Source organism: Stegodyphus dumicola, chromosome X2, assembly GCF_044657685.1.
Source record: "Stegodyphus dumicola isolate Sdum_Otavi_A_Nest chromosome X2, ASM4465768v1".
In the NCBI taxonomy this organism is placed as follows: Eukaryota; Metazoa; Arthropoda; class Arachnida; order Araneae; family Eresidae; genus Stegodyphus; species Stegodyphus dumicola.
Window position 1 is genome coordinate 73,603,718 of NC_140781.1, and position 24,011 is coordinate 73,627,728.

The window sequence follows — 24,011 nt, forward strand, 5'->3', positions numbered from 1 at the left end:
AAAAAATATCCGGGAGCGTTTTGAGTACATGACGTTCTTAAGTAAGTATGAATTACAAAAACTACTAAACCTCTTTACGCATTCTCTAATATTTTGTGTTTATATGCATAATTTTAATATTAAAAAAATCCATAATATAGATATTCATTCCATATGATAATTACTTTACATTAAAATTTGTCGAAGAAAGCATAATTTTGCATTTTTACTTAAAACTTATTAAACATTAATGTTTTATTCATGAATATTGATTATCATTACGATGACTTAAGTGCTCTTTTGAACAGTCGCTATTCAGCGAAAACACAGATTCTGCTACTACTCCGCTCGTAATATTATATTTTGGGTTAGAATCCTTCCTCTTTCTCCATGAAAACGCAATAAACGTTTATAAACGGAAAAGAAAATCCGTTTCCCCCCCCCTCGACTCGTATTTGTAGCTTAATGTAAATAAAATGAACTTTTTTCCTGTGCTTTCTCCGCCTGTCATTCGAAGCTGCAGCCCACAAGTTTCCAAATTTAGTTGAGTTTATGTGAAAGTGAACCCATTCAAAATGCGACCTAATTAATGAGAAGGCGACTATTTAAAGGTTTCCTTGGAATCGCAGCATCGCATTCGAAAAAGCATACGGATTTAATTCCATCTTCATTGCTATCGGTCGAAGTTCAAATCATGGTAAGTAAAATTTTCTGTCTTTTTTCTTCATGCAAACTAGTAGTAATTAATAACTCGAGGAAGTATAATGTATGGCCCTATAATACTGATGGTGTTGCATAAATCAGTTACTGACCGTTTGATGAAACGAAAACCATACTGCAGAACTATGCCAATCCCATCTCCAGAACTCGTTTTGAATTATGCCAGCCGGGAAAACACGGTCGCACATTCTTCATGTGATATCTACACACTGCAGTGCAGCATATATTTAAAAGTCAGTATATGTATGTCTATTTGATTCTTTGATATATTGATTATTCTCAACCGGATTATTGTACTATTTCGTAGTTAGCATCAAATTTGGATTTGAAGGGCATATAAGAAATGTTACAAAACATGATTTCTCATTTAGTCTTAAGAGATTTATTTATACTTGTCATAATTACTTTATCTCTATGTACTTAGAGAAATACTGCATTTATAAATTTCAGCCATCATGGCAACAGATTTGGAAGCTAAAATATAGTGCTACTTGATATAGCAACTTGGAGTACACTATCTTTCACTCTGCATCGTTGTGAATGTGTAAAGTTATCTCTTCGTTTTTAGATCATTCGAAAGATTCTGATGAATTTCATTCAAAATATTGGATAAGAAAGTGTAAAACGTTTATTAGTATGCATGTAAAATTAATGCAGACAAAATGTTTAATCTTTCAAAAAAGGCTTACAACAGTAGCTTTCTGAAAATTACTTTACTATGAAGGAAAATAAATTTAAATTATAACGAAGAGTGGTGTGACCAAAATGCTGTTCACCTTAAGTATTGCTGGCTGCGGTTTTAAAAGAACAAAATAGCTACATTTAAGAACAATATAGATTGGTAATAAGAATGTAAAAAGAAACAAAAAGTTTATTTTAGTTAAGTTACTTTCAAATGAATTGAAAATTTTCCACCTCAGATGCCAAATTTCTCCTTCTCTAATAAATGATACTTTTATCGTACCTGTTAAAGATACCGTTACCTATTGTCATGCTAAATCATTTGGAGTTCAGACCAAGTTCACATTTAAATTTAGCGATATGTCTATTTTTTCTGCTTATATAAAAATAATAATATTGTAGTAAATAATACTATTGTGTTACGCGAAGAAATATCGTTGCAAAATATAAATGTTTTTAAGATAATTTTTTTCTTATCCGACTATAGTTAATTTAAAGAAAGATTAAAAATTTAGCTTCGGCATATAGTGCACAATATTAGAAAAATCTGGCAAAATATTTCAAAGCCCTCAGTTTTGAGTATTCGTGCATGATTTAATCTCATAAATAATAGGGGACCGGAAAGTAATGTCGCTTTTTTACATTAAATTCACACAAATAAATTTTTGACACGTTTTTATTTTATCACCCTCGTTGTCAACAACCTTTTGCCATCTAGTGTGCAGATTTTCAATCCCCAGACCGATATAAATCAATTGGTTTTTGAGTAAAATATCTCAAGATGGCATTTTGGACATCATTCAAATTTGCAAATTTTTTGGCACTAAGAAAATGTTGTAGGGATCAGAATAAATGGAAATACGAGTGTACGATATCGGGGGAGTATGTTGGGTGATGCAGCACCTCCCATCCCAAATAATTCATTTTCTCCAGTGTCCGTCTTGCACTGTGCGGTCTTACATTGTCGTGTTGCAAAATTATGCCTTTTAGACTGACAATAGCCGGATATTTTTCGATTAAAGATTGGTTCACCCGATCGAATTGTTTCCAGCAATTCAAAATGAACAATTCCGCGAATACTCCACCAAGCACACAGAAGCGCCTTTTGGGATGCAAACCCTTTGTAACCCCTATTAAAACTGTCCTTTGCGTTTTGGATTATCGCATAGGACCCATAACTCGAACACCTTTGTTTAATTTTCAATTCTGCTTTAAATGTTCTTGGATGGTCGACCAAGGTTGGTTAAGAGTGTTTGACATGGATTTGCTTCTGTCCTTAGCATGTTGTTGTCGACATGCGCAGAAAAGACATTACTTTCCGGTCTCCCTATTACAAGGTTATCGATTAGAATTTACTTAGTCTTCAGTAATGTTAATATTATAAGAAGATATTATTCTCAAATTATTAAATAAGAGTGCACTATAAAGATTTTAACATGAATAGTGAAACAATGAAGGCTTTGCTGGATATGCAAAGTTGAAAACGAGACGCTTTCTAACGCCTTCGAAGATTGAGGAGGACAGACTAATTAATCCACTTCTATTTTTTTTCTGTTAATCTTAACCAACGCCTCGGAATAGTCTTAGAGTGTGCTGCCTTTCAACGACAAACTTATTTTGAGGGAATAAAATAAGATTATTGTGCACAATAAAAATATAGTAGACTCGCATTTTAACGATTCTTTAGAGCTGATGATAATGTACATTATCAAATAGTTATTGCATCCGATGGAAGGGAGTTCGGGACTTTCTTATGAGTCGCTTATGTCAGGACGGATCGTTAGGACTATATTAAAGTGGGTTGGCTTTGTTCTTGATGTTCAGTAGCTACAGTAAAGGACTGCAATACCTATCGCTTGTGTAACATCAAACTTCAGTCTTTTGGAAGCAGATCGAATACAGTTTAGAGATAGTCTATGTGACAAATGCAAAATATGGAACCTTGCGAAGCAAAGATAAAGACGTCGAAGCTTTTTAAGCATTTTAATATTTTAGTCAGTTCAATACATTTAACAGTTTTAAAGAATGTGTTTTTATAGAGTATTCGTTTTCTGTGATCCTGGATATATGTAACTCAAGCCCCGGAAAATAAGAAAAATATAGACTTTTAAGTCTAAGCAAGTGTGATTTACTGCAAGCTGAGTTTGGAAAGATTTTATTGAATATTTGATTCTGAAAATTCCACTTTCTAAAATTCTGGGTTGTAATTAGTAACATATCTAGGGTTTTGCCAGAAAGAATGTTAGGTTCCGTTGCGAATACCGATGGAGTATTGAAATACGTTTTTATTATAGATAGCATTAAATACATGTTATAGTTATAATATGTATTGTGGATACATATTATAACTGGCTAAACGTACGTTTTCTCGAAGCCAGAGTAAGTTTCATTAATTAGTTAAATCATATAAAATGCAAATTTATTAAATATAATAAAGTGCAAATTTATTAAATATAATAAAATGCAAACTTAATAGAAAAATATGTTTGTATTTTAAAAGCAAAAGACCTTGTTTAATATCCCTTTGGCTCTGAACTATTTAAAAAAATACTCTTTTTTGTTGTCAAGAAATTCTTAAAATGGTTTGTTAGGTTTTAAATGGCTTGAAATGGATTGATGAAATGATATAATTTAACGAGAAAAATTTTCATTCTTTACTCACAAAATAGCTTTTAATCGAAATCTTAACTTACATATAGTTTAGTGGTGTCTGAAAGTTTCGATGTAATAACATATGTTTTAACTGAATTTTTCTGCAGTGCATTATGATGTTATTAGAAAGCTGACAATTTTGACAAAACAGTTGGATTTTATTGCACTTATTATGCTTTCTTTGATGAAAGCCATGAGTTTGCAAGCACAGAAAAAAAAAAGAAGATGAAGTACCTTAATAACATGCAGCATTGTAGATAGAGTAATGGTAGCTATGAAAAGGAACAGAAATCATCTGTTTAAATTTTTAAAGCACAGAAATAGCTGTACCAGCGAAAATTTTGTCAAGCAGAAAAATGCCAGCAAAGTAAATGTGAAGGAAACGCATTTACTTCACATTTTACTGTTTCGTTTATAAGGTATTTCTCCCACTTTCCTAGCGTGCCTTCGTGGTGTAGTGGTTCTACACGCTGGACCGGTATTCCAGAGGTCCGTGGTACGATTCCCGGCGAAGGCGATTGCTAATTTTTCATCTCGTCTGCTTCCAAATATATCCTAATGTCTCTACACATTTATTATGTTAAATTTGTCTTTAGTAACAAATAAAGAATGATTTTTTAAAAATCAAGGTCACTATGGCCTACGAAACAGATTCTAACAGGTGTATTAAAAAGCATTTTGCTTTGGCATCTAAATTTTAATCAGCAGATAATGACAAGCATTTGGGTTTATTCTTTTGTTTTTACATAACGTAACATGACCTAAAAAGCACATTGCATACTGGTGCATTGCAAGTTATTTAAAGATGTAGTTTGATACTTTATGAAGCAATCTGAAAATGATGTCGTATTTTTCAGAAACCTTTTCAATCAAAACCTGAAAATACCTTCAATAATTATCATTCTTTAGTAGTTTAACTAGACCAAATAAGATTAAAATATCTATGACTTAAAGTTGCGTGTCATTAAAAACTTATTATTATCAATATCTCCCTCCTCCTTCTATCTGAAAATGAAAATTTATCACTATCGTTGCAATTCATTCCTGTGATATAAAAAACTTTAAAGGAAATTTTGCATTTTAGGGTGACGAAGAGAAAAAGGAAAAGAAGAAGAAGAGTAAGAAGAAGACGGAAGCTGCTCCAGAATCTGAAACTTCCCCACCTGAAGAGGGTTCTGCCCCTCCTCCGCAGAACGAAACTACTCCTGCCCCTGAACCCGAAGTTCCCGCTCCAGCTCCCCCACCGGAAAAGAAACCATCTGCGAAAAAAAAAGCGCAGAGGTGTGGTTCGAATGTTTTTGCCATGTTCACCCAGAGGAAAGTTCAAGAATTTAAAGAGGTAATTTCTTATTCTAATTCTAGTCTTATACTTAAAATTCTAGAATGTTGCATAAAAATTCTATTCGCACGTGATTCAGCAAAAAGTGGTCTTAACTTATTTGTAAGACTGAACATTAGTAATTGCTGCTAAACAGTTATTTCAAGGATTAGTTAATAGAGGTTAAATTTTACTAAAACATTCGCTAAAAATGTTACTAAATAGTAATCAAATAACTAATAAACGTGTAATTAAATAATAATAAAACAGCAATAAATACATTACTAAATAATGAAAAAATAATTAAGCTACTGAATGTTTAGTTGTAAATATATAATAGCTTTTAAAAAAAGTTATTAACATGTGCACATATTAACATGTAATTCTATAGGCTAACGTGTAACAAATTAGAATTTTTGAAATATAAGAATAATTTTAAAAAGTGAATGATTGAAAAGAGTTGCATGCTTTATTTTAGTGTTTCAAGATAATGCTACTGTTATTCAGCTTTCTTGATAGTTCTCTGATTTGATTCGTCCCATTTTATAACCTTTCTATGATTATATATATTATTTCTCATAACAGTTCTGTGTTTAATTTAAAGATCTCTTCAGAATGCTTTCAAAATGCATTTATTTATCTTCAGAATAACTGTAGAAACTCTTTTTATCAGTGTTCTGTAGTTAATGGTCATATAAGAAAGACCGAAGTGTTGTAGAGTCATTAGGTTTATTTAGGAGCAAGAACAAACAAAATCAGCAATGCGCTTGCCAGGATTTGAAGTAGCCGGACGTGCTTCCGATTATACAACAAAGATGTGCAGGATCATTCCTTACACCCTCATTCTCTTGAAGGGCGACTAGAAAGCAAGGAACCCAGGTGGTAATGAATTATCGTCCGGCATGCTCCTTAATTCGGGCTCGAATAGTAGACTCAGGAAGTCGGGAAGCATGAAGAATTATCTATGCGCTCGACAGGATTTGACCTCCAGATCTTGGAAACCTGACATGCTTCTAATTACTCACTACGAAGTACCTCGGAAAGAAAGGAAAAATTGCTTACGGAAAACGCAACAGTAAAAATGTTCCTTGATACAGGCAGTTTCTGAAAAAGATATATAATGTTTTCAATAATTCCGTTCACTAAATTAAAATAAAAAACAATGTTTTCGATATGATGTTAAACTATAAATTTATGTGACTGAATCCTTCTTAATCTGAATGATTTAATATAACAACTGACACATCTTTCTTTTGCAGGCTTTCCAGTTGATAGATCAGGATAAAGATGGATTTATCACGAAATCAGACTTAAAATTAACATTTGACTTGCTGGGTGAGTAAGCAATTATTTGAGAAACCTTTTTAAAGGGCATTTCAAAAGTTAAAACTTTTCCCACTCTAGAAGCAAAATTAAAATGAAATTAAAATAATAAAATCCTTCAAAATCTGCTTTAAAGCCTAATCTCTGCCATCACTCTAATAATCTGTAGCATCAGGAGAGAACTAGAAAATACTATAATATGTTGTATTATAAGAAAGAGCACAGTTTTTGCAATGATGGATTTCAACAATTTGTTGTGTAAAGTTTAGAGCGGAGATCAGAGTCGTGTACATACCGTCTGAAGGAAATAAAAAAAATGTTGTTACTCTTTACATCGTATTGGAAAATATTAATGCAGCAGAAGCAGTAAAAATGAACTACTCCTGAGAAAAGCATTTTAATTTGTAAAAAATGCTAAATTTTCTTTTCGAAAAACATGATTTCATTGAAACAGCCACTGAGATTAGTGATTTAAGTTTAAACCTGATTTAAGTTTGCACAGTTTTATGTTGCAAAGTAGCTTTAAAACGTTTTTCTGCCTTAGCCGAGGGATGATTAGAGATAAAACATAACGTAGACCTCCAGATCTTGGAATAGTAGAAGTCATGGTCCAAACCAGTGGTCTCCAAAATGATACTTGGAGGGTACACCAAAAACGTAGGTTCACGATGACTTGTGAGTGTATGCTCATGCATCATGTGAATGCTAGGTCTATCAGCGACCGTTGTGTTTGGTTTAAGTAGCACCTTTGATGTTCAATTTTATAAGATCACCGGCTTTAATGTGCATAATATAATATATAATAATAGCTCATTATATTATAATATGTTACATTATATTATATGGGGTACAACTTATAATGAGTTTCGTCTTATGAGTACCTGATCAAAACCGTTTGAAGGTTCGCTGGTCTAAACCGCAGCAGAAATTTTGAATAAGAATATGTCATAAATAGATTACGATTGGACATTTATGGATTTAGATTTTATTTCAGCGCTGAAGATTTTTACGACATTGTTCTGTTGAGATTGCGATTTACGACATTGTTCTTAATTTGAGATTTCAGTTTAACATCTTAGTGGAGAGTTTCACAATTTAAAAAAAACACTAAAAGGTACAAAAATTTAAGAAATTTTTAAAAAATACAAACTGCACTTCATAGTGAGATTCTGGTTTGGACATGAAATAATTTTAAGGTAAACACTTAGGATTATCCTATTGGCTTAAGAATTAATCTCCAGAAATTTAAGGTACAGAAGGCAAAATCATACATTTAAACAAGCGGTTCAAAATTAGCACTGCTAGTAGCTAGTAGAAAATAGTTAGTACGGTAAAAAATACATATGCTAATGTTGTTCCATTGTAAATTAGTGATGCATAATTCGCAGTTAACAAAGAAGACTTAATTATTAAAGATGCAACTGTGTATATTTTTTCTCTGCCAGGGCATGAGATTCTCAAAATGAAAATAATAACGCATTCTTCGCGGTGTTAAAAACACTTAAACTTTCTTCTCTCAGATGACATAGATATGTTGTATTATAAGAAATATTTATTTTCATATCACTAGTTTCTCTGTCTCTCTGAGTATGAGATTTGATTTCTATTTTAATCTAAGAATGGAAATAGAATATTTATTAATTAAGTATTATGTATCAAATATAAAAGAACACTTGAACAAATACTGAGCATAATCATTAATCATTTGCAATTCTTTCTTTTAGCATTAAATGGGATTATAATGAATTGGAATTAATACGAAGTAAATGCTGATAAAACTCATGCATTCTGTAAACTCATTCGTTTCGAATTTCGTATAGATTTTGGAGATTATTAAGAAACTTGATTCCAACAGCTGATAAAAAATGTATGAACATGCATTTTCTAAAATGTTTACTTACATTAGAATGTTGTTTAACTGATGGGAACAATTTTCTGCACTGGCAGTTTTAGAGCAGGTTGCAATGAAATCACTGAAAAAAAGCAACTTAAAAGCAGTGATCAAGATCCCTGGTCGAGGAATGTAATGAAATATCCTCGTACATGACAAGCAATAAGTAGTAGAAATCTCGGAGGACGGGTGTTCACTTAAGTATCAAGAAACATTAATCTTAGCTGCGCTAAACTGACTATGAAGAGTTATTTCGGATCTCCAGGTAGCACATTCCAAGACCTATGATGTTACGTGGAACCAGGAATAATACCGAATATGGTGCATATAGCGTTATTCGTGTAACATAGGTAAATATGAATTTTAATTGACAAATTGCTTTGCTGACAAAGCAACTTTGTCAGAGTTACATGGAATAATGTATTTTAAGAATTTGTTGAAATCACAGAAACACAGCTTACAGTTTACTATCATTACTTTCTAATGCAATAATAGTATACTATAAGCTATATTGTTCTTTTACAGCGCACATACTTCTCTCTTTCTTATATACTTCATAATAAAGAATTTAGAACTTTCAGCTTAAGAGATGGCCCAACAATGCAAAAATGCTGTACCATTTACTGTTTGCTGTTACAGGATGTTTCTTAGAGCAATGAAAAAATGCTCTATTTCTACTCTTTAGTACCCCAGGGAATTCCAAATAAATAAAAACCAGGGTTTCCATCGAAACAGTGCGTAAGCAATCGATCATTGGTCCGAATCGTTTACACGTATCTGGTTTCACACCATCGGAATGGTTATAGAAAGATTGTACTGACCATATTTGGGCTTATGTGTTTCATCATATTGCAGTACCTTCCGCTTAGTGAGTGCTTGCGACTTACATTACATTTATTGCCTTACATTTACAAGAATATTTCGGGGACTGGCAAACCGCGGATATATTGTCAGCGGATAGAAAATAACATGGTTGTGCGTGCCTTTTAGGCAAATAAGAGAAAAAACAGCGTTTGTATGCCAAATTTTTTCCATTTTTTTTTGTTTCACCATAAGATTTGCCAAATAAATAATTAAATAAATCTGCGAATCAGCTGAGAAATTATATGAGTTTTTGTCTTCTTAGGACGCGAAGTAGATGACGAAGATTTGGAATCAATGCTGGCAGAAGCTCCAGGCCCTCTCAACTTTACAATGTTCCTTACAATTTTTGGTGAAAGGATATCAGGTAAGTTTGCCGAAATTTTGTACTGAAGTTTTGTCCACTTCTGGACATTAAGTCTGAAGAAATGTAATTAAGTCCAGAAATCGGCTTGGCTCATCAGGAGGTGAGTGGGTAAGACAGGTGAACAGAGGCTCGATTCCATACGAAGAGCTGTTTGCAAAGGCGTTTTCATAGTAGAACGCATTTAATGGGGAAACGAGCCCTCGATAGACAAAGTGGAAACGGGTCCTCCCTAGAAAGTCATATACAAAGATCTCATTTTCATTAGGTGTATAGCAGTCTGCTCTACTTGTTAGTGGTTTCACCAAGCAGGCTGGGAAAATTGAAAAATTCAAAATTTGCCTTCAGAAAGAAATGTTGTCCTACTTAGTGGTAAGAAAGAAAGCCATTTTCTCGATTTGCTTCCATATTAAAAGTGAATTTTTGTTCTGATGGTATAACGAAAAGAATGGTAAAACGAAAAGAATGTTATCGGCGTCTTCCCAAGCTTATGGATTCGGCGTATAAAGCAGCGAATGATATTCGCTTTACTTGATGGCATCACTAGAGATACTGAGTTACTGCAGCAGCTCATCTTTGCTGCAGCTTGGTGATAACGGTTGTGACAGAAACTTTCCTTCCGAAAACGTGTTCCTTCCTACGTCCCTTAACACACCAGGACTCAAACTGCATTTATGATCTGAAGGTTTAAGTATCTGGTTACGAAATCATTACTCTTGGGTTTAATTCTAGTCAATGTAGTATTTTCCGTTTTGGATGGCAAATGTTACTTGCGTCAAAAATGACATCATTAGGAACTCTTCATTCACTTCAGCTAGTCATCGCTTTTCTCTGCATTGCGTCTATACCACGAAACAGGATTTGTAGTATAGACCGTGGTGCGTGTAGTTCTTGGGTCATGGGAGTTCAATGAGGTCTTATGGAAATTTTCTGTGTTAAAAGCGCTTACTTTTTTTTGAAGTATCTTGCGTACAGTCTCTATTTGTGTGGACTAGTTTCTATTGTGTTTTATTTAAACGGTTTTTTAAAAGTGCATGTATAATATTGAGCCTGTTACTTTACTCAAACGCATTCTTGAGTATTGAATAATTTATAACTAAAAATTATATTTAAGTCATTCCCAAATTCAAAAATTTTCAAAAGGATTTCATGATTATATTATATGATTTAGTTGGTCAGCCTTAGGCAACTTTAGTATATCAAAATGTGTTCATGGGTGATTGTACTTTAATTTTTTTAAATGAACATTAATTCTTCTGCATAATTCTCTTTTGTCAACTGAACATTAATTTTTCTACACATTGATCTTTTTTTTTTTTTTTTCATTTTTAATTCGTTCCTGAATAACTTGTTCAAAAGAAAACATTAGCAAGAATTCATTTATTTATAATCAGTCAAAATGAAACATCATGCGAGTTTAACCAAAATTTTTACTTTAAGTTTTTTCTCCTTCTTTAAAACCCGAAATTTTAATTTCTCAGCAAACGGATAACAACACTATTAATGGACTGAATTTGTATTATTCAATATGTAGGAAGAATTGAAAGATTCTGCAGTTATTTCAGTTTTAAATATATCCTTTCGTTTTTAATAGGAACAAAATGACTATTAAAAAAAGGCAAAAATTTCTTTTATTCTTTTTATTTCTGCTTTTTTACAACTAACCTAGAAAAGCAATTGTCTAGGTATTTTTCTAATTAATTTATGCATTTAATTTTTTCATTTCGAAGATTCTACAATATGAGAGGTTATGAAATGACGTCTGAAATCAATTCTTGATAAAAATGATTAACTTTCAAAATCTTTCCCATCAACTGGTTTACATTTCTAATTAGAGAAAAATGCTCTCAATTATTTAAAAAAAAATTCTGAATTTACATACTTTGTGTTTATTCTAGATTATTTATTCATTGTTAAATACTTTACCTAATAATTGTTAATATTATATTTCAAGCAGTTAGTAAAAATTCGTATTTGTTTTGAAAATGTGAACTGAACTTATATTTCATAAATTTTAGGAACGGATGAAGAAGATGTTATCATGTCCGCTTTCTCAATCTTCGACGAAGGTGATGGGAAAATGAAGGAAGAAGTGTAAGTTTATTTAGCTAATTACTTTATATATTTATTACTTCTCATCAAAATTGACAAAGTATATAAAACTAATTAACATGTTTTTCTGATAATTCTGGTATACTCGAACGAGTATCCGCAAATAAGCAATGCTTCTTTTTCAATTTTTTACTATTTTATAATAAAAAGACTTGGTTTTTATTTATTCTTGTAGATTGAAAAATACTTTGCGCAAGCGTGGAGACAAATTTACGGATGAAGAAGTATGTGATAAGTTTGATTTGTTTCCTAATTATTTTTGACTATTTACTTATTTATATCTAAAAAAATGTAATTTCAAATAATAGTTCCTTTTACTTGATATCAAGTCCTTTAATTCTGATTTACTCATTTGTATCACTAAAAGTGTAAGATTAAATAATATATATATATTTTTGCTTGAATGGAAAACTTGTCGCATATGAATTAGGTTGCTGAGCTAAGAGGTTACAGTTGTTTCAGCAGTAAATTATCTTTATAAAGTTATAAAGTATAAATTATCTTTATAAAGTTAGTGAAATGCAAATCAGATTTAAAATATCAGAAGAATGAGAATTTTGGTAGAATTTTGGTAGTAATATCGACTGAATGTTCTTTCAGTTTTCGAGTCTTTAATAAAAGAGTTATCTTAAGCGTTGGCAAAATCCATTACACTGCTTTGCACAAGTACAAAATTTTGCTTATAGCATCATCACTTTGTTCAAGATGGAATAAAATATAGTAATACTTTCTTAGTGAAGTATACAAACTTTAGGTAATCATTGAATCTGTAGAATCATTAGGTTATTTTGAAGCAGCAGACATGAAAAATGAGCAATGCCTTCGCCGGGGCTCTAATCTGAACCTCTCGAATACGCTCCGAGTGTGCTACTGTTACACCCCGAAGTCATGATGGAAGGAGAGAATATACCCTATATACTCCCCCTTTTAAAGGGCGACTGGGGATAAGGGGACCCAATCGTCAAATCCTGATAGTGACGAATTAGTGTTCGCCACCTTTTAGTTCGGGCGCCACTTGTAGAGACATTACGTTTTTTTGGATGCAGGAGACGTAAAAAATGTGCATTGCCCTCGCAGAGACTCAAACCTGGACCTCTCGAATACGTGCCGAATGTGCTACTGTTACACCACGAAGGTATGCAGAAAGGAGAGTGAAAATACCTCAGTCTTTTAATCATTATTTAGCAAAATTTTCATAGATATTATTTAGCAAAAAAGACAAATATTATATTAGTCTAGTAAAATTTTGATCACCAGCTCCTCTTTAGCAAACTGATGGCAGACGATTCGTTGTTCTTTTATTTCCTTATTGAAAAATCTGTAAAATTTCGAATAAAAAAAGATTGAAAAGCAAATTTCGTCTTCCTAAAAGGATTTATCATGCATGCAAATTTTAAGACAACCATTTGTTTAGAATAGCTTTCATACTCTATTTACTATTGAAAGAAAAATGCACCAAAGTTTTCTCCTTTAGAAAAAGTTGTAAGATGCATATTGTTCAAGCAACAGTTATATTAATATAGAGACTGCATCCATCATCTTTATTATACTTGAATTCAATTTGCATACTAAAATCTGTCACAAGTGGTGTTGTACCTGGCGCGCGCGCAAAAAAAAGGGGAGAGGCACAGTTTTCTATTTCCCAGTCTACTGGGCCCAGTGGCGAAATTCAACTTGCGTTTTTCATTATCTCGAAAGCGCGACTTAGGATATGTATTAGATTTTTATATGGCATTGTTCTAATATATGTGTTTTGACACAAAATCGGACTTTTTCTGAAATGACATGCCAATTTTTTTCCATATTTCGATTGTACGACTCAAATTACGCCAAACTGCCAAATTTTGTAAGAATCGCACGAGTAGTTTTTTAAAAATTAGCTCTCAAATGTTTAGCTCCTCAATGTTAATTGAATTTGATATATATTTATTAATATCTCTTTGTTTATTAAACTTACTTGATTCCTTCTTCCAGAATTCGAAATTTAGGTTTAATCCAAATATAATTCGCACATTTTGTATTATTTATTTAAAAAAAATGTGTTTTTGAATATTTTTTATAAATTTTTCGAAAACATTTTTGTATTATAACCTATAAAATTTTTAACATCATCTTAAAGTAGATGTATTTCTAAGCATATCTGCAAAAAATTTGAGTTTTTATTCAAAATTTCCTAAGCTATACGTGAATATACATTTTGCCGCGTTTTTAAATTTGGCGTATTTAATATAAGCGATAATAACGAAAATGTGGTTTACGCACTTTGTTAAAACTATTTGAAAGAATGAAGGATGGACCTTTTTCCCCCATGCATCAATGAAAAATAAAGAAAGTAAGAAGGTTACTATAAATTAAGAATTCCGTCTAGTGAATTATTCTTGGCGGAAACTGGAAAAAAAAAATTCCGCCAAGATAAATTTTACATTTCTCACCAAAAGTTGCAAAATTTAATATGTAGGCATAATTAGTGTCGTAGATTCAAAATATGGAAAAAAAATATATGTTACTTCGGAAAACTTTTTATGCGGAATACTTTTTATGAGGAAAAAGTCCGCATTTGCGTCAAAATCGGACTTTTTCTGAAGTATTTTAAGTGTTTCCTATGTTAGAATAATAGAATAATGTTATATATATAAACCTAATATATATCCGAAGTCGCGCTTTCGACACAGGAAAAGCGCAATTTGAATTTCGTCAATCGGTCCAGTAGAACGGGAAATACAGAACTGTCCCCCTTTTTTTTTTCGAGCAGTGTACATATCTATATTTGTTGATTCAGTGTGCGTGCAGATATGATTAGTATGATAACTTTCATAGGAACGAACTCAAAACTTTCAAGTTCCATTCAGCTTTTCTACATTTTTGTAGAATTAAACTTTTGAATGCAGGCAATTGCATAGCTTCAATGTAACCACTTTTGGTTTTCATCTTTCTCCATGTTCTTTTCTTGCATTTCATTAAACTGTAAAATTTCTTTGAAAAGAGATTCTCTGCTTAGGATTTAAAAAATTAATTCGTTATTTATAAGTAGACTTCGAGCGTTTCGAAATCACCAGCTTGTTGTTAGACGTGTTATTTTTGGTACAGAGTTATTTCTTTATAGTTTTAGGCGACAGCTATGCCTTATCCAAGCTTTTGAAACGAGTGCCCAAGTTGTAAATTTGTATCAAAACGAGAGCTTAAATCTTCTCACTTGAATAAAATTGTTTCATATTTCAGGCAGACATCTGTTTGAAAGAAGCTCCCGTTGATAAAGAAGGTTACATCAGTATTCGAAGGTTCACAAGAATCTTAACGAAAGGTGATGAAGATGATGATACAGATGGAGGGTAAACTTATTCCACTGGAGGTAAATTTTATATTCAGATTAAATGTTTCACATAAAGAAACATTCCTAATCTTATTAAAACTATGCAGTGCTACAAAACTTTATTTAAATAATATGATTATCAATGAAAATGAAGAAATTTAATTGTAAAAACTGAAGGAACAAGGAAACACAACTACACTTTATGAGCTTTGAGGAAAAGCTACATCAGCTTTTAGTATTTTTGTGTTCTCATTTCTTGAGAAAAGCATTTTATAAGTAGTTTTAGTAGTAGTAGAAAGTTTATAAGTAGACTAAAATTCAATTTGATTTTATTGTAAGTGGATATTTAAGCAACAAGACATAAGTTTCATTTCACTAACTACATTTCGATAGTTTTTTTCATTTATTTAAAAGAAAGTTTTTATTGCATTACATCATTAAGACCATAAATGTTATTTCTGTCTAAAAATTTCATTATTGTATTATATGATGTGTAACATTCCGCAAAATTTTGCTCGTTTGTGAAGCCAAAAAATGGAAGCCAAATTTTTCATACTTTTAATATTTATTGTACAGTATAATTTCTGTCACTTACTTATGACCTCTTACCAAGGAGATGGTAGTTTGTAAATACTATTTCTAAATAATTCCTTATCCTTAATAATTCTTTGCGAAAAACGTAAGTAGTGCTTGGTTGACATATGCTTCAATTTTGTATATTTCACCCTTCAAAAAACTTTGCATGGACGGAAACAAGTGATAATTGGAGGGTTATATATATCTAGGGAAGAGATCTGGCGGATGCCATAGAAATTCTCAGCCTGGCTCTATGAGTTGCAAAAAAAATAAGTGGTCTGGCAATACCATAATGTAGTATTGATGTACTATCTATTAACATCGCCGGCCTCTTTTCTTTGATTGCTTTGTTTAAATCATCCATTTGCTGATAGTATCTTTCCGAATTGAGATTTTCGTTAGGTTTCAAAAACTAAAAAGTTGGTCGTTGGACGTTCCATCATATACACAACATTCTCTTATTCAGGCAGAGGGGAGATGACAGGTTGTCGGGTTCACAGTATGCTTTTTTTCCTTAATTTTTGTAGGTAATCAGCATTTTATCACTAGTTGTCATCAGGTGCAAGAAGGGTTTGTTTTCTGTTTCGAGCAAGCAGAGACATGACGACTCAGTCATGCAAATTATCTCACTTAGCTCATGAGACACTCATTTGGAATATTTATACACCAATCCTAATTTATGAATATGGTCAGAAATAGTTTGTGCAGCTGAATTAAGCTTTTACGCAATTTCTGATGTTGTCAAAAAAGAATCTTTTTCTTTCATGTTTTTGAAAATATCGTCATCGATTAAAGATGGTTGCCTAGAGCTTGGCTTATCCTTAAGGTCGATATCACTTTCTACAAATTTTTTAGAGCATTTATCGGACGTTCTTTCCTAAACTGCATTTCCATCAAAAACTTTCACTAAATTTCGACACACTTCTGTATCATTTCTTCTTTGTTGGAATTCTTAGAAAATACAATATCGCAAGTGAACTTTATATGTAGCCATGTTTACATGATCAAGTCTCAATAATGATATGAGACACTTTTGATTTAGTTAATTTAGAAGGGCGATGACAAAGGAAAGATAAATATAATGATAAAGAGAGACAGCCATTCATGTCTCAAAGGAACGTGTGCAAGACGAGTTGAAACTTGAAATTGCATTACCAGACGGAACTTTCTGGTAAACCTATATCTTATATATAGTCATTATATCATATTCTAATTTGAATAAAAAGAGCAAATTGCGTCCAGGTAGTAAAAATTGGTGCTTGTTGGTGTAATATTTTGATAAAATATAAAAAATAAAAAATGATAATTTAAAATGATTCAGAAATTTGTTTATTTTCGTTTAGCCATAAAATTTACATTATTAATAAAAACTTGAGTATTTTTAAGGCTTAAGGGGTACGTACAATCCTCAGTATCTGACGCTGCCTTTTTTATTTGCTTTAAAATAAATTTTTATAGCGTAAAACATCTGAAGCTGATTTGTCCACTCGAGTTCATTTTTGCATAATAAATTACTCAACAATCGAAAAAATGCAATCCTTTCATGTACAAGTAGGTTTAATTGTAGACAGTGTATTATTCATTTATTCTTTACCCTGTCTTTTCGAAAATATTCGGTTAAATGAATAGCATCAGAATTCAGTTCTCCTAAGCTTTTTTATTCCAATAAATTGAAACGACACCGTTATTGAAATGAACCGTCTTAAGAAGACAGTTCATTATCCGTATTTGATGATAACGAAATGGAATTTGGAAGAATGATTCATATAACACTTACAGGGTGTCTCAAAAGGTCATTGCCATAATTAACATGCTGGTCTGTCATACCATGATAAACAAGATTTACATAGGAACGTGTGTCCAAAAATGCGAACGGCGACCGCTAGAGGGCAATGGGATTGAGTGAGGCATCTTTCTACATCGATTGGGAACGCACTACAGGCACACTTGTCGTAGAGGAAGCTGTGCTACGGGAATTTAAGACGAATCCATGAACAACAGGAACACTTGTAGAGGAAACAAACAAGTCTCCGAGCAACTGAATGCGATTTACGTGTACATCGTTCCACCGTTATGCGCATACTGCACGTGGACACGCTACACCTCTACTTCCAAACAGTACAGGCATTGTGGGATGACGAATTTCTCCAACAGGTTGCATTCACACGCAGATATTTGCACAAAAGGGGTCGCACCACGGGATTTCCCATCGTGGATTGTGTTTCACGATGAAGCTCCTTTTACACGGGACGGTGTCCTGAATCTGCACAATATGATCCTGTGGACGTATGAAAACTCAAGGTTTACACGATCCTACGGAAGTCAACAAAACTGCATCATAACCGCTTCGGCTGGTATTATCTGTGACATGTAAACGGAACCTTACTTACTACTCCAAAGCCCCGATGGGAAAATCTCTGAACCTTTTTAGAAAGAGTATTGCTGGATCTGATGATTATTATTCTACACCGGAACATTTGATTTTAGCATGATGGAGTGGCTACGCATTTTAGCAGCCCTATGCGGGAATTGATAGGACATATCCTGATAGCTGGATTGATAGAGGTGGACCAGTCGCATGGTTATCACGATCCCTCGACCTGAATACCGAGGATTTATACATGAAGTCCATTGTGTACGAGACTGTCTATCAGACATGGATTTAGTCACCAGAATCGTAAAAGCAGCAGCACGTGTCGGTGACACACTTAGTCCATTTGAACTGGTCCCGTGAGTTCATACATCGATGTTGTGAAGCATGTATTGTGGAAAATGGTAGGAATTTTGAACATCTTCCATGATTTAAGCACGTTCTTTAGTAAAAGTCATTATTAACGCCTATTTCGTCATCCTTTCTTTCTTCCCCTCTACGTTTACGAACATTGCCCTTTAGCGGTCGCCGTTCACAATTTCGAACACAAGTTCCTATGTAAATCTTGCTTGAACAGCATATTAAGTTTGACGACGTTGTGACACCATGTATATGAAAACTACTGAAATCTGAAATCAGAACTATCTTTAATTAAAATTTAGAACTCATACAACAGTCATCCACGGGGTTTTAAAAACGAACACCGCTGAGAGCTCTTGCAGTTTCGTTCGCCATAATATCCTTTTCTTTCATATATAACAAGGTAGTTTAAAAATAAGTTATATGTAACTCAAAAATAATATATTCATTTATTAATTTTTCTCTATGTTATATTTTAATAAGAAGTCTAGTTTGTAGTTTTCACAAATATTTACTCCATTAGTGCAACCAAATGGCATTTGCCCTTAGCGTAATTAAAAGACGTTTAATTACGCTAAAATTACTATAATTAAAATACATTTACTATTAGTAAAATTTAAAGATGTATGCATAAATTTTTTTAGAAATGAAAATTCAAAACTTTAATTTTCCTCAAGAGAGAATTTTTCAGAAGAAAAGCTGAATCAATGAACCACGATCTCTGAGCTAATTCTCCGAATCTACTATCATAGCTTACTTTAAACTAATTTTATCAACCTTTGTGAGTTCTTGTCTTTTAGCCTGAGAGTAATTTATCAGTTGCAGAACGGAAAAGAAAAAACGTAATATATAAAAAACTCGTTTCAAATTAATTTGTGTAGGAAATTTAGTTTAAATGTACCGCATATAGTTTACGTAAATTTTTATAAGCATGCTGTCATAATTTATATTTCATAATCGTAATAAAACAATTATTAAGCATTTTTGTGCAATAATTAAAACAGGAAAAAGTACTATTAAAATTTAAGTTCTTATGCTCCCTCAGTATCTCACTAAGTGAACCAGTATGAGCTTACTTACTTAAAGTATTTGCATTTAAAGCCGAAACAGTTACACTAACATTTGGCATTATCTGAAATACTAGACAGTAATACTGATTTTGACGCTATATAGTTATCCATTGTTACGGCATAAACTGTTTACGCTATTCGTGATTTTTGTTTCCGCATCCAATGGGTTTTTAAAGGATTAGTGCTTGCTATTGGTAGAACGGACCGCTGGTAGATTAGATTACGCACAAACGGGCTATATGCATGTTATTATTTATTTATTTATTTATTGTGGTTTTTAAAGATGTAACGTGAGAATGAGCTCATGTACTCTTGGAAAGTAATCCGCAAAAGCATCCCCATAGGCAGATAGGTTTTGTGTACTTTGTGTCTGAAATAGCTGGTCAACGAAAAGGATGACGATCGGATTACATTATTTAGTTTAAGCAAATGATACGAGGCCTGTCTTCTTGAGCGCTACTCCTGTTTTGACCGAGAGGTCCCAGGAGGATTGTATTGTTTGTATTGTATTATTAATTTAAGGCGAAGCGCACGAGAGCTATCTGTTTACCCACTTTTAATCCGGAGCAACAGGAAAATTAAAAGACCAGAATGAATCACAATATTTTGAAGGGGGGGGGAGTAGCTGTTTTCTGAAGAGGTGTTTTTTTCTCCCGTGAATAAGAAATCGCATATGCATTTAATTAATATTATATAATTTAAAATAAATTCAAATCCGAAATATAATCATATAGCGATACATTTTTATTTGTAGTAAACATTAGAAATATTTCAGGAAGCATTTTTAATAGAGAGTAGTAAAATAATCATTTGCTTAAAGAACTATTAACGACCACTGAATGGGCATCAATGGATATCTTTAAACTAAAAATGCAGAATAAATAATTCAATAAACTTTAAAAATTTTCCAACAAAATTGCAAAAAATGTATGTTTCAAAAAAATAAAAACATTATCTAAACTCGTTCATTTTTATAAGTGCAGTTAAGAAAGAATAAGTGTTGCCAGTAGTAAATTTGGCAGTTGGAACATCTTCAGGTTTTACACCATAAAGACGCTTAAGTTGTAACAACTTTTACAGAAAATTGTGCTATGATGTTACTTCTATTCTTAGATTCTAAACCACGAGGCTCTTGTTATCCTTTCGCCCACCAGCGGCCGAGCGGTAAAGTCGCTGAACACTGGTAGTTCGGTCCGAGGTTCGAATCCCGCGAACGGGCTGGCTGCATGGGTGTTTTCGAGGTTTTCCCCATGTGTAACGTGTATACGAGCCAGTTTCCCTTAGAAAGTCCTCCACGAAAGGCATCCCTCCTCTTAGGCAGATAGCCCTAGTGTGCTTTGCCATAATTAAATACACCACTTGCTATCCTTTCTTAACTCTTCGTAAATGTCAGAGTCAGCAAGCCTTGCAAGTATATGAAAATTCCGAGTCACAATACAGAAAATATCAACAATCAGATAAAACCAAACAAACTTGCCTTAAAATGTTCCAAATTTAGATCATAATTCTTACACGCACAGAAACCAGAAAAATCTACCATATAAGTCTTGACAGATGTAGGATTTTACTTCATTTTTGAACATGTAGCGAAGTCTTTGGAACTATTGTTTGACAGCAACAATTCTTCCCAGATTGTTATAGCAACATCAAGAAAATTGTACTTCATACTATTTCTTGCTATTATTTTAACTAAGGATGCAACAAAGGATATATTTTCTACTACGGCATTATTAATTGAAGTTATTAGATAAGTAATATTAGTGAGATATGCGGTGATAAGCATGTTTATGAGAAGATAAATAAAGCTGGTGAGAAGACAGTTATGTTAATAAATAATACCTATACACTTTTAATATTAATGATAAAATGGACTTGTATTTTTTCCTGCCATTGACAAATGTGTTTCACTACAGCGTTAGTTTCAAAGTTTCAAGATCTAAGCTCATAAAAATTTGCCTGCAATTTCATTATTAAAAGAAATGAATTCTCTGATAACAGCTACGGTGATGGGGCGATGACTGCGGAAGAAACTCAGATTCTAGAGTCCGCCTTAAATATCCATAAGAGCAACACTTACAAATTACACAACAGTCAGAAAAGTCTTTTGTAATAAACGATTAAAGCTAATTGTTGTGTCATATATATCTTCCAAATCTAAATTAGTCTATTACGTATGAAGTGAACATTATTAGAAACATAAAATGAATTAATACCAACGTCTAAAATAAGGAGGGTTATCGCGCTGTTAATTTAGTTTATTTATCTGAAATTTTATCTTGATTTTTTACATCACAGAAATATAAAAAATCAAATGCCTGATTTCCATACCTTGTCATGGGTAGGGTGCTTAAAACTGTCTTCTAGCTCTTGAATCCCATGCGCTTCAATGTCGTAGATCATACCAATGATACAAGTGAAACAAAAGCGAATTAAGACTTTAAAGCAGCTTTACATAAAGGAAAAGGGAATGATCGGTGAATTAGAGGAAGCTAGCATTAACTATTTCCGATACGAGCGTAATTTATTTCATTCGGATAATAAAAGATAGCTTGATCAAGATGCTTATAGTATTTAAATAATTTTAAAATGCCCAGCTGTTTTGCATCTTGAAATATATTTTTATATGCATAAGATATGATCGAAAATAAAAGTCTGCTGTTTCCATATGATCTCCTAATTAAAACCTTCGTCCCTTTAGAGGCATTTACCAGCAATAAGTGAATGAATGCCTCTCTTAACGAAAGATATAGATGACATTTTATGACTTTCTTTTCTTGGGGAACCCTTGATATAATTTTAATAATAATAAACGAAACAATAAGAGGATTTCTCACAGGCTTCCGCTTAACATTCCTAAATACATTTATCATTATTATACTTCTTAATGACAAACTATCTCGAAAACTATACAGTAATATATATATGACACTTTCCAAGAATATGTCATACATGGACAGTAAAAAATGCATGCTAAAATATGTACATTCAAGTATAAAGATGATTCAGAAACATTTACAAACGGTTGGCTATTTATCACCCTTTCTTTCGTAATCTGTCGCAATTTCTTGCAGACTAGTAGAATATCAGGAAATACAGGTTGAGAAACGCTGATACAGAATACGGAATGCAGGGTAAGAGGTCCAGGTTCTTCTATTAAAGACCGTCCGACAAGTTCACGACCTGAACAACAAAAATTTATCGTCCAGGATCACCGTGTATGGAGGTTATGAGAAGCAATTATCTTTAATTGTAAGTCTCAGTCGCTCAAGTTTATCACAAACAGTTTTCGCAGCTTCACGTCGAAAAAAAAAATTAGCATAACTTTTGTCTGCTTTAAATGTATTTCTTAGCAATGACATCATCAGTATATGTATTGCACGTTTTTCCACATATAAATCCGAGTGCAATGAACACTTTTTCTGATCAAACGATTCTATCAAAGTCTTTATATCTAATTAATCAGGACATAACTAAAATGTATACGTGGGACCACAATTGTAGGTAACAGACATTTTTGATCAAATCGTAACAGAAATGCATAGATTTGTTACTGAAAATAATGTATTTATATATTTCTTTTAGGGGTTCCTGTGTTGTTTCTGAAAGAAGATGTACCGCAAATTTGACACTGTACTTGTACAATGTTTTGTTCATCGGAAAGAAATGTAAAAAGAATAAAGAAAATTATAATGAAAATAAAGCTTGGGCTTCTAATGTAATTCATAGTATAATTTCTATGACATAAATAAAAATATTAAAATATTTCAAGAAAAGCCGTACATGATTTTCCTATTTTTTATTAATTTTGTAGCAGCTGCAACTGAAGAGTGAACGAAAAACAAATGAAGCTGTTTTGCATGTAACAAAATTTCTCACTGTTAACATAATCAGCTATAACCATAATGGGCTTTGCGAAGACACTACAAAATCTAAATTTTATTCATTTCCAAATACCGTGAAAATTTCTTCCCGGATCGTGAAGCATTTTAAAATGAAAAAAAAAAAAAAGAAAAAAAAAAAAAAAGATTTTCTACTTCAGTAAAATTTTTATGGAAAGGTAACTTGGTATGATTTGGCATATTCTTTTGCACTTCGCTTTCCTGTGGCCATGAAAGCGCATATTATTTTTTGTTCCGCTCATAAAACTGGGAAACAGCCAGCAGCAGCTACAGTTCTTTTCTATTTGCGTGTTGCAGGAGCCCGAGGACGAGAGCAGAAGATTAAGTATTATAAACTTCACATTATATGTAAAATAAAAATATCCGATTTATATAAAAATGATTTATTACTAAGAAAAAAACAATGTGAATGAATGAATGCAAAAATTCCGTAATTGTGCAAGATTACATAGCATCGCTTAGGGGCTATTTAGCAGGACATGGTTTTCCAAAGGAAGGAATCCAAAAAAAAAAAAAAAAAAGAA

General features: G+C 32.5%; 1 protein-coding gene across 1 annotated transcript; it reads left to right on the forward strand.

The window, feature by feature from the left end:
• The first annotated feature begins 520 nt into the window (after window positions 1-520).
• LOC118204088 (myosin regulatory light chain 12A-like) lies at window positions 521-23,367 on the forward strand. The gene is made up of 8 exons (XM_035376410.2): window positions 521-676; window positions 5,117-5,371; window positions 6,610-6,685; window positions 9,691-9,792; window positions 11,808-11,883; window positions 12,077-12,125; window positions 15,121-15,250; window positions 23,171-23,367. Exons 1-7 carry the CDS (start codon window positions 569-571, stop codon window positions 15,232-15,234), a joined length of 780 nt encoding a protein of 259 aa, XP_035232301.2. The 5' UTR covers window positions 521-568; the 3' UTR covers window positions 15,235-15,250; window positions 23,171-23,367.
• Window positions 23,368-24,011: the final 644 nt, after the last annotated feature.